The 15,621-nt window shown below is 39.3% G+C and overlaps 1 protein-coding gene across 1 annotated transcript in view; it reads left to right on the forward strand.

Moving 5' to 3' along the window:
* The first annotated feature begins 723 nt into the window (after nt 1-723).
* Nucleotides 724-15,621, forward strand: part of NDUFS4 (NADH:ubiquinone oxidoreductase subunit S4) — a 49,378-nt gene continuing 34,480 nt past the window's right edge. The window contains exon 1 of the mRNA XM_082497179.1: nt 724-865. Coding sequence (XP_082353305.1) covers nt 780-865 — 86 coding nt within the window. The 5' untranslated portion in view covers nt 724-779. The remainder of the gene's footprint in view (nt 866-15,621) is intronic.

Consider the following 15,621-nt stretch of genomic DNA (forward strand, 5'->3'; position numbering starts at 1 on the left):
TGGCGGGGGAGTTGGACTAGATGATCTCCAGAGGTCCCTTCCAACCCTGACCATTCTGTGATTCTGCGAAAAACAAAACAGAGCTCCTGAAAGTACCACATCATATTAGAAACTTGCTTATCTTAGTGAAACAAGACTATGGATCCATTTTACATACTTAAACTAAGACATATGTTAAAAAAAAAAATAGGTGCAAGAAGATGTATCAAAGCTTTGATGTCTTTGTCCGGAGTGCACCATTTTGTCTGCGAAATGTAACGGGGCAGAATGGGGCCAAAAATACCCGTCCCACAGCTTCTGTGCCCAAGCAGGAGGGGCTCCCCAGCACTGGCGGCACCGCGGCTCAGAGGCCGCTGTGCCCTCCCTGCCTTGTTGGCCCGTCCGGGAGACACACACCCACACCCGGGCCAGCCACTCTGAGGCCGGGGTCTCGTTCCCCGCCATCGAGAAGATGGCGTCATGCCCGAAGTTGCCAGACAACGTTTCTGGGCCGAAAGCGTTGCTTGGGGGAAAGGGACGCCGGCGCCCCAGACGCGGGCAAGGTTTCTCCATGGGGCTCCGGGCATCAGACCTGACCTTCCCCAGTGCTGGCGACGGGTGCCGGCAGCCCCCCACCCTACCCCTTCTCCCCTTCCCCAGCCCTCTCTCCATCGCACCCTACCCGCCTCCCCGCCCGCCCCTCCCGCTCCCTCTTTCCGCCCTCGCTTCGCGTTTCCTGTCTGGGCGGAGGAGGTTTGGACCTGCGACGCCACCGTCCCCCAGCGGCTGTGGCGAGCGTCATGGCGGCGGCTCTCTCAATGTCAGCGGCTCTGAGGCACCTTGTCGCGAGGAGCGGCGCCGCCGCGGCCCGCCTGACGCCGGCCAGGTAACGGGCACCGCGGGCGCTCCGCCGGCCAGCCGGGCGGCACCGCCGCAGCCAGGGGCCCGGCGGCGGCGGCGGTGGCCCGCGGGGGCGGCCGCGCTCCCGAGGAGGCTGACCCGGGCCTAAGGCTTCGGCGCGGCCGCCTCGGGCGCTAGGCCGGGGGGGCCGCGCAGGGCCCCGCCGCGAGCGGGGGGCGGCCGGCCTGCCAGCGGGCGCCGGGCCGACGCTTTCCTCCGGGGCTGAGCGTGTCTGTCCGTGCCTGTCCTTGCTGTCTTCCTCGCTGTGACCGCCGGTCCGGTGTCCTTGCGGCGCCCGGAGGTCGGCAGCCGGTCGAAACGGCAGAGGAGCCCCGCTGTGCCCGGGGTGACGGGCAGCGTTTGCCTCGCTGCCAGGGAGCTGGAGAGGGCGATGGCTCCTTCCATCGCCAGCCTGGTCTTCCCAGAGATTTGCACCCTTTTGCCCTATTCTGTACCCTGTAGCTTTTCCTCTCCATCCTCTCCACAAGATCAGTTATATTTTTCAGGGATTACGTAGCCCCTCTTTTACTGATTCCTCGAATTAATGCTGGAGATCGCTTTATAATTTTTTGGTGGCGCTTTGCTGTTTGTTTCATTAGTGCAGAGACCTGTATTGAAAGTCTGGTACGTGACTCAGTCTCTAATTGAAGATGCATGCGTGTGTTTACTTGTGTGCAAGTCACAGGACTTAGGTTTTTGTAAGGAGAAAAAGTATTGTTCAGTGCCATTAACTATGATTTGGAGGGTTTGCTTTTCTATGCTACTTAAATATTTACGTATAAACATACATACAAGATAGTTTCAGTAATTTTAAAAAATCTGTGGCGTCTTTATACATATGTAAATGTATAAACAAACACACAGAGAAAGCTATGCATATGCACACATAGAGAAAGAAGGACTATGGCCATACTATTTTTCCCCCGCTTTTTATGTACTTGACTGTCCCATTGGTTACTGCTGCTTCCTGCCTCTTACAATGGCATCTGTTTTACAGTGTGGAAGATTAATCTTTAGTCTCATAAAAATGCTTTGGAATCTGAATATAAATTTACAAATTCCTGTATGCTAATGCAGAAACTTAATGTACGTTTGGCTGCTTGTTTCTGCCCTTCTTTTAGTCCTCTGTGGTGTTGACACAACTGTTGCCTGTGCTGTGTGGTAAATTGGATCACTCAGCTGATTCAGGTTAAAAATAATGTTGTTTGTTTGTTTTAAAGTTTTACCACTCTACTTTTTAAGCAGTTATTCCAGAACAAATAGTAGGATGTACCAGGTGTGGGAATGAACAGCATGGAAATGTGGGGTAGGGACTCTTAAATTGGCATTTCTTAAGGAAATTTCTTCTTTGAAATAGTGCCTTATATTTCTTCCCTGACACAGAGGGAGGCTGAAGAGTTAGTGTCCCTTAATATTTTCAGTAAGAAGGAGGTTGAAGGTGTTTACCTGAGGGGGACTAGAACTTAGGCTTCACATTCCATAGGAGAGTGGCCTCATCATAAATCTGCAAGTTTCTTGGGGAAGAGGCAGGGAAGAGCATTATGAGTCTCTCTTATTTAAAGTTTTACCCGTCTTTCCAATCATTGTGTGTTGGAAGAGTGAGAATAAAATTTGCCTTTGAACAAGGAAAAGGTGTTTAGGAATAAGATAGTTTTGGCAGTATGAAAGAACAATTAAGGCTGTCATTCATTTCATAATTTTTTGTAAAGTAATTATTTTCTTGATGAAGTAGGCACTGAAACTTACATCTTTCCTCTTCTCAGTTGCTGTTTTATATGAAAAATATTGCTAAGCAGCCTCTGCTTGGAAGGGAGAATCAAGGTACATAACTATGGGAAAGGATTCAGGGCTCTAAATTTTAAATTCAAAATGTCTTCCTGCAGCTCATAGTGATGTAATAAAATTAGCTAGAGGTAGATAGGAGAAGGTATCTTTTGCTTCTGTACTTTCTATTGCTTCTTGGAAGCAGCTGTTGGTTTTTGTTTTGTTTTGTTTTCCATTGTGGACACCTTTCTTGTATACCATATAATCCTTTGTATTTTACTAGAAATCTAGATGACTCCAATATCATAAATTTTGGTAGACATGTAGATGCCTCAAAGCTTGGCAGTATACAAATCCCATTTCTAGCTTTAGTATCTCACATCTCATTTTCTAAAAAGGGGATAAAGCAATGTTGCTACCTCACAGAACAGTGAATGGTCTTATAATACATACCATTTAAGCTTATTTTCCAGTTATAGTGATCAGCAGCTATCCAAAAGCCTACTTCTTTGAGAAGCCAATGATTTGCAGCATAGATCCTGCAATGCTGGTTTCCTTTCAGAAAAGTATTTTGACAGATGCAGTTTTGTGCAAGTACTTTATTTGTTACAACAAATTCAGAGTATATTTAAAATCTTTGTCTGTCTCATTTATTATTGGAGAAATCTGTGTATTTGTCAATTTGTAGAAAGAATGTACTATACCAGTATGATAGATGTGTGTCTTAAAGTAAATATAAGTGTTAGAATTACTAACAACGAAAATTAAAGTATTCTTAGGAGTTGACTGAAGAACACGCTGGAATTGTCAACTGTGAGGGCATTTGAACAATTCTTCCATCACTTCGGCATTGTGCTTTTGTTTACTCAGATTCAGAGTAAGGTTTGGTCAAGTTTGGTTAAATTACAGTTTCATGTTGTTTGCCTAAATTAGATTATGAGAGTAATAGAACTTATTGTTTGAGCGCTGTAGGATTAAAGTTAAAACTTTCAAGCAGTAGTTTTATTTGCAGTGTTTTTTGCACATTTTTACATGTGGAACCTCTGATAGTTCTCCAGTTTCCAGAACTTCAATTACAGAATAACATAGCTGCCCTCTGATTTTGAAAACAATTCCCAAGATCACTTTCCACTAGTCACAGGAGAGATTCTATTCTGATTTCCATGAGTTGTATTTAGTTCTTAAAAATATTACGACAGCCTCTAACACAAAGATTGGATTTATCAGTACCTGTTTAAGCACTTCAAAATATGCTCACCCAAGCTGCTTGATGATTCTCAACTGGTTACTGGTAACATAAGGAAATAAGTGGTCCAAAGTTAAGAGAACATGCAGCAACATTCGTCATATCTTTATGAAGTTCTGTGTGCCTAGTTTAAATCACTGAAGCAGTGGTTATTGAGTCCATCATTATTCTGTCTGGTGGTGAGCCTAACAGGTCGTCAGCAGATGGCTTGAGCTTATACAGAAAGTGGAACTGCCTCCTTTGCTTAGATCAAAGGTTTGAAGCTTTCATGCTGTAAGATCTGTCAAGGTTCGAGGAGCTTGAAGTTATGTTGAACATGCTTTTCTGAGTTTGATCTATTCAGGAGGAAAGTTGTGCCCTGTTTGTCTGTCTTAATTACTTCAAATTTTACCTCTTAGTTATCTGCAACCAGAAGTTGATCAAAGAGTATAATTTAAATAATACAGTTACATTTCTTTGAGTTTCATGGGAATTGGAGAAAAGCAGAGGAGGGACTCTTAGAATCATAGAATCATCTTAAATATCTTTGTCTTGGGAAAGAATGCAGTGTCTCCTTGCATTAGAAGATATGGGTAGGTGGAGGTGGAAAAGACCAAGCAAATTTCTACTGAACTGGATATCAGCTATTTTTTCCAAAACCATTTAGTATTTTAGAGAGTCCCTTTATTTCGCAAGATATTCCAGTCAGGATAAAAAGATGATAATTTCTGTTGCAGAAGCAGAGTATTTTGTCTGTGCAGGTGTAATACCTCGCCACATGGATTGTTCTTGTCACTTTTCAGTGATAAATGATGGATCTGCAAAATGTATTACTTTCCTCCTGTAATTCTGTTGTAAAGACCCTGAGCACAATAGCAAATGTTTCTCTAGTTCATCATAAATGGATACCTGAGGTTATGAAAGCAAAGAATTATGGACATTGGTGTAGTAGAAAGCATTTTACTCAACTCATGCTATATGCTCAAAAGAATGAGGAAACCTGGGATGCCATTTAAATCATATTCTTCAGTTATACATAAGCAAGATTCCCCCTCAGTAAGAAGAGGACTTGTAGAAGAAACATGTCCCATTTACTGTCTTGCTCTTTCAAGATAACTAGCTTGTTCTTTTGTGTTATTGTTTGGTTGTTGTTTTTTCTTTTTTTTTTTTTTTTTCCTTTCTTCAAAACAGCATTGGCTTTTTCATTGCATATTCATACTAAGCCATAAGTTAAAATAGGGCTTAGTAGACTTCCCAGATCTAGATCTGGGTAGACCAGAGAGTAACACAAAGATGCACAAAGCTCTGACTGCATCTGGTTAATAGAAGCAATATTTAGCTAGTGTTAGTGCTAGCCAGTGTGACATTTTTGTCAAGTTTGGAGTAAGTAGCATGTTGAAGAAGTTGTATAACTTATTTCATCCAGCTGCAGTGTGTGTCTGCCACTTATTCTCATATACTGTGTGGGATAATGTACAGGTGGTGTTTTCAGGTTCAGATGCATCAGAAGCTTTGGTTTTCATTAATAAAAAGAAATAGTTCTGCAGCATTTAACTTCATCAGAATTAATTCCAATGGCTAACTGCATCTGCGAACAGTACCTGGACTAAAATTTCGAGATAAGACCAGGGGAAAAAGTTTTTTAAGGTCTTGCTGTTGCTATATAACTGCTGTTTTATTTTGGTCATTCATAGGGGAAAAAGACCTTTAAAATATATACCTGAATTTTACAATTTTATCTTGAATATCTATTTTCTTTTTACACATATCAGAGAAAGTACAGTGAATCAGACTATGTGACAACTGTAAACTGAAATGCAGAATAAAACTCCAGGGAATTTTTTGGTCATAAGAATGTGGTGACGTGGATGTTTGGAGCAGACTCAGGGTGAAAGATGTGGAGAGACAAATGGACATAGAGATGGGAGAAAAAGATGAAAACCACTGCAGTCTGTACACTTAATGAGCATAGGTTTAAAAACAAGACTCCAGGCGGCAGCGAGTTTTTGTCTGATCTTGCAGACAGCCTGAAGCAGTAGTTTGCAAGAAGCAGTTGTTCCATATATCTAAGTGTATAATTCATTTAAAACCCATTCCCTTTGACTCTGTCCACACTGTTCAAATAATGATTGTGTGGATAAGAGAGGGTCTAGCAGCCTAATCTTGCATATTCACTGTGACTGAAAGTGTCATCAGTGGTTATTTTTTATAATCACATGTCCTTTGATGATGATCTAGTGTCTGGCTCTTGTGAAGGAAGGCCCTCTTTCCCCATCACTTTTGCATGCTTTGTGGGAGAGAGGAGGAGATTTCTGACAACTAGGATGATTTGAGTGCTTTTGCAGTACTTTACGTAGGCTCTCAAAGTTGTTAATCCATCACTACTTGCTTCTGTCCTCTAAGAATTGGCAGGATGACAACATACAGTCTTATTCATTACTGGTGTGTTGTTCATGGATATGCACCTTTATTACAAGGTCAGAGTAGCTCTGGTGAACCAGAACAGTGTTTTAGATTTCCTGCTTTTGGCTTCTCTGTTTGGCATGATGCGGAGTGGGGTGTAGGAGTGCTCCTTCTTTCCATTAAAATGGAAAGAGGAAGCTTTGGAAAGCCCTCATGGAAGAACAAAGATGTTTGATGTAATGACATATCAGAGCAGCAGGATGTTGCTGTCAAAGTGAAGAATTCTGTCACAGATTAGAAAAATGAAAAAGCGAAAAATACCATGCATCATGTAGTTCAGCCTTCTTCAAATGCACAACTTGTCTCCTAGTGGGAGACAAGTGTTCTTAAAGTTGTATGGGATTCCTATGATGTTCAAGTAATTTCACTATTGGTCTAGGTGAGGAAGAGGATGGGTAGAAAGACATGAAAATAAGAGGGGGAGAATGGGAAAAGAGGTTGGGAGAGCCAAAGTTTGAGAATGGGGGCAAGGCAGAGATGCGTTGTTTTGGAAATGGCTGTTTTTCTAATGTAATTATGGAGAAGTAAGTAGAGCAGACGTTAGGACAGCAAGATGTTTCTGAGAAGGTTTCTTAATTTGCGGTTCATTATTGGGCATATAACTTGGAGTGACTTAGAATAAACCTTTAAAGGTCCACTAGTCCAGCTTTCCTGCAGTAAGCAGGGACATCTTCAACTAGATCAGGTTGCTCAGAGCAACCGTCCAACCCGACCATGAATGTTTCCAGCAATGGGGCATCTACCACCTTTCTGGGCAACCTGTGGCAGTGTTTCACCACCCTCATTGTAAAAAATTTCTTTCTTATACCTAGTCTAAATCTACCCTTATTTTAATTACATTTCATTCCTCCAGTTTTGGAATTAGAAACCCAAAGGGGGAGGAATGACAGCCCTTTCAGCAAGAGAAAGTTTAATAGAGACAAACAGATGTTTAGAGTATGTTTGTTTTGAAAGATAACTGATAAATAAGCGATGTGCTTGCTTCTGCACTGGAACAGCTCAAACCTCTTCTTGCCAGCTCTGTGGTAACTAGTCATTGTGGGCTCAGAACTGAAGGTCACTTACCTAAAGTTTGGCATATCTTTTAAAAAAACATTATTATGTACTAGAGTAACTTTTGCCCTCAGTCTATAGATCTGAGAACTTAGTAATTTTCTCTCTACTTCGAAGGTTTGAAAAGGAATGGAGGTAGGAATAAAACCTCCAAACCCCACCAAAACAAAATAAAACAAACAAACAAACAAAAAAAAACCCAAAGAACAGCCTTGAAGGGTAGAGGTGAAGTTTGTTGGCATTAGTATTCTACAGCAGAAGGACAGAGTACTTTTCTTCAGGGACTAAACAATTTAAAATAGGTTCTGACACTGCATTTCAAAATGACACTTTGTTTTCAAAACAAACCCACAAACTTTTTGTACGGAAAAGGCTTTTCTGTTGTTATTACCTAATACCAAATATTTGTTATCTCGAAGTTTGAGAGAAATGTATTTGTAGAACTTGTTACAGTGACTTCAAGCACATTTTTTCCATCAAATAAATCAAGAAATTGATAGAAAGATTATTAAATGCCATATGGATACATGAAGAAAGGGAATTCGGATGTCAGCTGTCAATAGACGAAATTTCAAATCTATTTTAACAAAATAATAAAATTTGCTTTAGTGCTGGTGGTTTTATATATACCGTTCAGCAGGTTTAACTCCTACTGGAAAAATACAACTTTTTGGGTTACAAAAATGATCTTGGTGTTGCCTTAATGCAGGTTTGAGCATTATGACTCAGTTAACCTTGTTATTCCATTATACATCTCAACTTGATGCAATATTTATATGTGATTGGAAAAGCCCAGAAGACGGGTTGGATTGTATTTCTGACTGATAGGAACTGTCACTTTCAAAGCTGTTCTTTACAAAAACAGGCACTATCAAAATGCACCAGTGAGATTCAGAAGTTAAGTTCCAAAACGCCAAGTAACTTGACAATGTAATTGATACCGTCTGCCTCAATAACATGCTGCTCCGGCCTTTCACTCACAACTAGATACAGGCAAAATCACTATCTGATACTTCTTTTTTGGCGAAGAAATAAATGCGAGTCAAATCAACAGTAGGAAGTATTAGGCCAACATATAGCTCTCAGTGTATTAGACCAGTGTAATAGTTCTTCCCTGTGGGACTGTGGGAAATCTCACCTATTGTTAACCACATGATGATGAATAGTGAGAATGGAAGCACTAATTGCAGTTAATGTGGTTGATATTTTTAACTTTTTTTGAATTCTCAATTTTGAATATTGCTTTTGTGGATGTCTTTGTATAACTTATTTTAATCATCTATGTAGTGTGCTAATAATTTCTTATCATCCCCAACTTTGTGACTGCTGCTTTCAATTTTTTATTTTCATTTTTTTGAAAGGAATTTGTCAAGTTTAAGCATGCTTGAAAACCGTTAGGCATGAGGTAAACTTCTGGAGATACAAAGGCAATGTCACTATTTAGTGCTGTCTGGAACTAGCACACAGTCTTGTTCATAGTTACTGTATTTTATGCAATTCTTTGTGATGAGAAAAATATCTGTTCTTAAACTTGTGCATTTTAGGTTCTTGAGAGGGAACCATGCCTGTTTGCATCTTGTTGTTGTTGTTGTTGTTGTTGTTGTTACTATAGGGCCTGAAATTAAACTTCTAGTATTTTGAGAAAAACTAGAAATTAAAGATATCCTACCCCACCAGGCAGCTATTGATTTTTTTTTCTGCTGTTGGCCAAATTGTCTGTCATAGATGAAATTGTCTGTTGTAAGAGATTGAAATACTGACAGGCTTACATAGTTAGCAGGGAAGCTGGAACCTACTCACAAGTAGTTTAAAAAAAACCCAAGTTTAAAAAAATCTTCTTTTATGCTAATCATTTCAGTAAACTTTTATAATCATTAAGAGCTTATTGTTTTATATGTTTTATCCATGTACATGTTTTAGTTCTCATGACAATACACTGGAATTTGATAAGCTTCTTAAATTATTTTGTAAGAATTTGATTCTGAGTGTGTTACAAAGTATACCTCTCCAAACCTCTTAAGATCATGTCCTTTATTTTTTCTAATAAAAGATATTGTTAAACTAGCAGAAGGCAAGCTGAACAGTTAACATTACCTTTTTTATAATGCATATTTCCATATTTCCTAAGAAATGAATGGCATATTTCTGTCTGAGTTTCAAAGTGCAGTCGTTCCCTCCTGGCAGTATAACAGTATGTTTAGGTACCATTTTGTTAGCAAGCCACTTTCTAGCTGCAATGATTTCTGTGTGTCTTAATCTTCCCTTGACCTGTGACTGATGTTGAGGAAGTAAATTAACTTTTGACTCAACTAGACAGACTGTAGGCAGCTCCAGAATGTGTGTGGGCAAACAATTCTTGCAGCTGCTTATTCTTGGAGTGTTAACACAGAAGATTTCATAAACAGCTTCTATTCATTATTTTTTAAAGATCAGATTTAATGTATTTTATATAAAATATTTGAAGACCTATCTTTATGAATGTGTACTCTATATGTAAATACTTCTGATGATGATGTCATTTGCTGTCAGTCTAATGAAGTAATGCTCTACTAAATGTTAGTGATGCCATTTGTATTAAAAGTCCAAACCAAAATTTTGTTGCAGAGGATAACTATTTAATTTTTCACCTTTCCTATATATTTCATTAGTTTTAAGTAGAGATCTTTATAGATCTTACATCCGATGTCAATAATGTTCAGAAGTACCATCTTTTGTTATGAAACCAGAGATGTATTTTGAGGCTATTTTGTGGCTTGCTACTTCAGTACAACCACTATATTTTAAATGAAAGAAAAAAATGCAAAGGTTTTCATGCAGTTTGTCTGTCATGTATTCAAGGAATATTTGTATGGGCTGTGTCAGTTATCTGAAGGGAAATTCTGCAGCAGTGATGTTTTGTCATATGTCAGTGTTGTTTGTGCCTACCAGAGAAAAAAGCAAATAATCTGAATGTTGTTGTCTGAACTGGAATTCAAGAATCAGGTTTGCATTTGAAGCACCAGTTTTGCCTTAAGGGTTTATTCCACTTTAGGAAAGAGTGAGCTATAGCAAGGCTCTCCTTTCAGAGAGCTAATAGCTGCTCAGATAGTAAGAATATAAAAAGAGACTAGTAAAAAGAAAGAATAGTACCAGTGGATGAGTCAGTGTCTAAGTAAGAGTACAAGAGAACACACAAATAGGGTAGTTGGTGAGGTTATTTTTATTCTCAAAAGTGAGTTTTCCAGTAATGCTTGTAAGGTGTGTTTACATTAAGAAATAGCAGTAAATGGAAAGAAAATGAAATAGGATAATTACGGAACAACAGGGCAGTCAAGCTTTCTTTTAAAGTATGCTTCATTTAAGTAGCTTGGCAGTTTAATTATATTACTTTGGTAACACACAATACTTTGTCCTTCACCAATTTAAAGAATTGTTGTCCCAAGACTGCAGATGCTGATACAGTACTCTCTAGATGAAAGGACTTTTTTTTTTCTAAACTAGTGCCATGTAATTGTTACTTTTACTTGCATGTAGGATAGCAGTTAAAGTTTTGATGTGATAAATTTGTTAAAATTTCTGTTGGAAACACTTGTATAGGTTGCTTACATTGCAGCCAACCATTTGTTTTAAGCTAAAGACGGATGTGTATTGTAGAAGCTAATTAATCACACTGGTACCCAGAACAAAAAACCTGTGTGGTTAGTATCTTTTTAAATAAGATTTAAAATTGGTCATTTTAGATGGACTATGTAAAAATTAATTCCAGTGCTTTGGTTTCAAAGTAATGAGTCTGAAAAATAAGGGGGAAAATATTGCATACATTGGGAAAAAATGAATTTGGTAGGAATTACTGACCAGCAAAGTGTCAGGGAGCAGCAAAGGCTGGCTGCTCCTGAAGGTAAGGCAAGCTGGAAGCTGAAGGCAATCCCAGCAGTGACAGTGCCCTCACTGACCGGGTTATAGTCCTGCCACATTTGTACTTGAGGAGACCTGGGTGCTGGTAATCAGGTCCATTAACAGTCCCAAAGACAGCGAAGTCATGAGCCAGGTCCAGGGTCCATCCAGGGAGTCCGGTTAGAAGCAAAAGGAACCAGTGACAGGTTTGAAGACAAGCTGCAACATGTGTCTGAAGTCTATCTAGGCAGCAGGGTCTGAACAGTACTGGAGTCATACTGCAGCTTGGGCGAGGGGTCTAGCCAGGCTTGGAGGCAGGAGCCAGAGCCAGGGGTGGAGGTGGGTACATTCAATGATATCGCTTAGGCAAGGGCTGAAGACTCAGAGCTGAGCTTAGATGTAGCTCCAGGGCCACAGGCAGGGGCTGTTGATGGAGGCCCTGGATGAGGCTGGTCATGGCCATTAAGACTTGTTAGTGCCCTTAGGGTCCTGAGGCATGCTCTGACAGAATTTGTCTTCAGACTGTTAATATTAGAGGATAGGCTGACTTGAAAAGTCAAATTATATTCTTGCATGTAAGATGGCACCATTGGTGTATCTTCTCTATGTGTAACTCAGTAGGCAAAGATTTATTGGAATACCATGGGGGTTGTTCCACTCAGATGTGTGTGAAAAGGAATTTGGAAATACGTCAACAAAGGAATGATGTGGACAGGCAGAAGAATTGAAAAATAGGTTGTGGTGTGATTAAGGTGTGCGATATAATGGAGAGTAGCTAAGGTACCTGGTAACTGTAAAATGGCAAGAGTTCAAAGAGGAGTTGAGGACAAAAGCTTGATGTCAGGAAGGAAATTGATGAGTAAGGTGGCTGAGACAAGGCTAAATTGACAAAGTAAGAGTGAAATTAATTCATATGCAATAATACTAGCTAGATTATACCATTCTCATCTAGAATGAGAGCATACAGTTCTGAAAAGTGACCTGCTTCTGTGTGTCGCATTCCATTTGTGGGGCATTTGGCTGCCATTAAGTGGCTTTTACGAAGTACTATGAACATAAATGGATAGCTCTTAAATACATTTTTTCATAGCTGCCCAACAACTGAGGCTTACTAGCCAAATTGCTTCATTGACTTTCATGATCCATTATAAACCAAGATGTAGTTTTCCAGTAACACGTTAAAGGATTCTTTTTTGTACTATAGTTTAGTTCAGTAGCTTACAGTTCAAATGTTTCAGGGCATTAAATAAGAAAGAAGTTGCCTTTATTTATATGCCATGTTTTACAGACCTTGATATTACCGTTGATTATTGGAATAAGTATTACTTAAGCCTCTAACTGCACTCAAATAGAAAGGCTAAATCAAGAGGAAAGGATAGGGATGAAATACAGGGCCTTACAATGCCATAAACCAGTTTGCAAACACAGAGGAATCTTTACTCATTTTTTTGTTTAATTTTACATGATTCAAAGGCTCTTGTTCAAAATGCATGAACTTCCCTAAGACAGAGGTGGGTTGTGGAACATTAGTTTCATTCCTCACAGTTTTGGAATTGAACCCTTTGACTTTTGTTGTTCTTACTATAAAGAGAGCACAGTTTTTAGTTATTGTCTAGTTCTGTGAATGCCTGAATGTGTATGTGTGGGGAGAAGTCTGACATTTAGAAAGCACAAACAGAGCAAATATGTCACCTGTGTATTTTGTCTTTACTCCCTACATAACTTTTCTCTCTTCCCTTTTACTAGATTTTCTAACTAGACCACATGAAAATCAGTTTATATGGGCTATGCAGCATTGCTAGTGTTATTTGTCTTTTAGCTGACTTGCCTACAAGAGTTTTCCACTGGCTTATGGTGAACCTGCTGTTCTCAGATTGTGATTTGAGGTTAATTTTTAACATTAGGTCTTCTGATTTGGAGAGTAGTGCGTAATGGCATTGCTGATGAGCAACTGTACAGGTGGCGGTAGTTCAGAGCTCCTGTCACCTGACAGCAGTTGGACATTTTATAAATCATGTATTCTATTGCTGTAAAAGTAGTATACCAGATCTCCTTTTGTAATCCGTTTTATGATTTCTACTAAAAAAAAAAAAAAAATATTGGGTCATTTTAGTCTTAACATGTTAAGCCCCTTTCTCAAAAGTGTTTCTAGTCTGCTTGGTGCAGTCTTGGAGAGGCCACTGACATACTTGGAGCTACATGCATATGGAGGTCTAGAAGCACTGCCATGACTTTGTTCAGAAGTTTAGTTGCAAATAATGACTGAGTTTATGTCCAAGCAGATCGAGAAACAGTCTGGTATCAGCCTGAGATTTGCAGAGAACTGTTTCAGGATGTGCAGCCCTCTCTTGTCAGTGTGCTGACTGGAACCCAGGCTAGCTGTGGATTTTTGCCTGAACTGTTCCTCAGCTCAAGCTGTTGTTGTGTGTGTGGTTTTGTCATATATGCACTCAACCTACTAAATGCTCCTGCAAAGCATAGCACTCAAAAGCATGGTGGAGACACCTGTATAGCTCTGCAGGAGTAGGTTGAGCATAGCTGTGCTTACTGTCTGGCTGTTGTGGAGCCTTCTGAAGGGTTGTGCTGGTCTTTGTTGCGTGCCTGGTGGTGTCAGCTCAATTAGCTGGCTAGAGAGCAGCTCAAATGGGCCCTATTTGAGTTCAGGCCAGTGAAGGCTTGGCATTAAGTCAGAGCTAACCTTCCTCATTCCTTGTAGACCCTGAGAAAGCTGTTTAAATGAGGGAAACTGGTGGTGGGCAACTCAAGCCATGTCTTAACAGAGCTGACTTTCATCTTGGGGGTTTAACTGGAGTGTCAGGTGTAGCTATGGTGCTCTGGTCCTACAGCAGCTCTGGAAGGACTATGACTGTTTTTGCATAGTGCTGTGGTTCTGCTGATACCTTGGTTGTCTGTACATACATCAATAGCATTTTCCTATTTGTGGGATAATTAAAGTAGAACCTAAAAAAAATATTGATTGTTTTCTACTTAAAGTGTTTACTACTTGAAAATTTAACTCATTTAATATTTATAAAGGCAGGTGAACTTAACATTTAGCTTTGATGCACACTAAGCTACAAGCCACAAATTAAATGCTTAAAAGTTATTTTCATGTTTATTCAGTACATTTATGTGACCATTGCTTCTTTTCATAATGCAGATTTGCCTAACAGAAAAGCACAGTCAGTTCTTGCCCTGTTTTCCAAACACACACCTGGAAATTATATATGTGTATTTCATATATGAGCTTTTTAGCAAGCAGAAGCAGTGTTTATATATTTCTATTTCAATTTTGATCTTTATTGCTGCTTAATACAGAAATTTCAGTAGTTTAGATTAAATAAAATGGTATTCCTTTCATCCATTCAGAAACATAATTTACTGTGTTTACAATTTAACAACATTTTGTAGACAAAGGAAAAATTATGATGTGCCAATATTGTCTGAGAATGTAACTATTTATAAATGGGGAAATTGTTTTTTCTCCAAACCCCAAAGTTACTCAGGCAGTTCGTACTACAAAATAGAGCTGCATGGTCTCCACAGGCAGTGTTTGGCATTATATTCCATATTTTGTTTATGTTGAGATGTAATAAGAATAGTAAACTGTATCCTGGTAAAAATAAAATACCATTGACTCTGTTAAGTCTTTATCACTTTAATTAAAATAGTGAATCTAATACCAAGGAACTATTATCCCACTCTATTGAAGTTCATCTCTCACAGGTTCAACTTTACAAGCTGTCTTTATAAAAATGCATTATATTGCGGCTGAATACTGTGATCTGTATGGTATTTGACATTGGTAATGTCTGTATTTTATACGAGAGAACATTATATTGATTTGGTTTTAGTCTGCTTAATTGAGGTGTGTTACTAGGTTGGATGCTTTGTAAGTTCTGACGTGGCAGTGTTTACATGTACTTTTTGGTCAGAATTTAATGTCTTTATGGTGGCTGTATGCTATGAAGCTTATATTATTCCTGATAAATGCCATAATATTAAAAAGGGTGGTTGTCTAAGAATGATCATCTGTTCAATGTATTGAATAGTTCATCATGGCTTCTGCTCCTGTGTGTACGTATATTTGCACCTACTCATACCCTGGTCATTCTGTATCAGAATACTTAAAACACCATTTAGATTTTTTAATGAGTGCCTTCATGTTTCATGAGGCATGTGAGGTTTTCTTCAAGACTGTGTTTCATCTTTATGTTGTGATCTGATTACCTGTGCTGTGATATCTGGTTTTCTTTAACATATCTCCAATAGTTGACCAAAAGGGGGTGCTAATAGATCAAACAGTCAGATGTGTTGCATAAAGAGGTTAAGGAGCTGTTTTTTGTGCAATGAGTTAAATCTCA

This window comes from Vanellus vanellus (assembly GCF_965231255.1).
Source record: "Vanellus vanellus genome assembly, chromosome: Z".
NCBI classification, from domain to species: Eukaryota; Metazoa; Chordata; class Aves; order Charadriiformes; family Charadriidae; genus Vanellus; species Vanellus vanellus.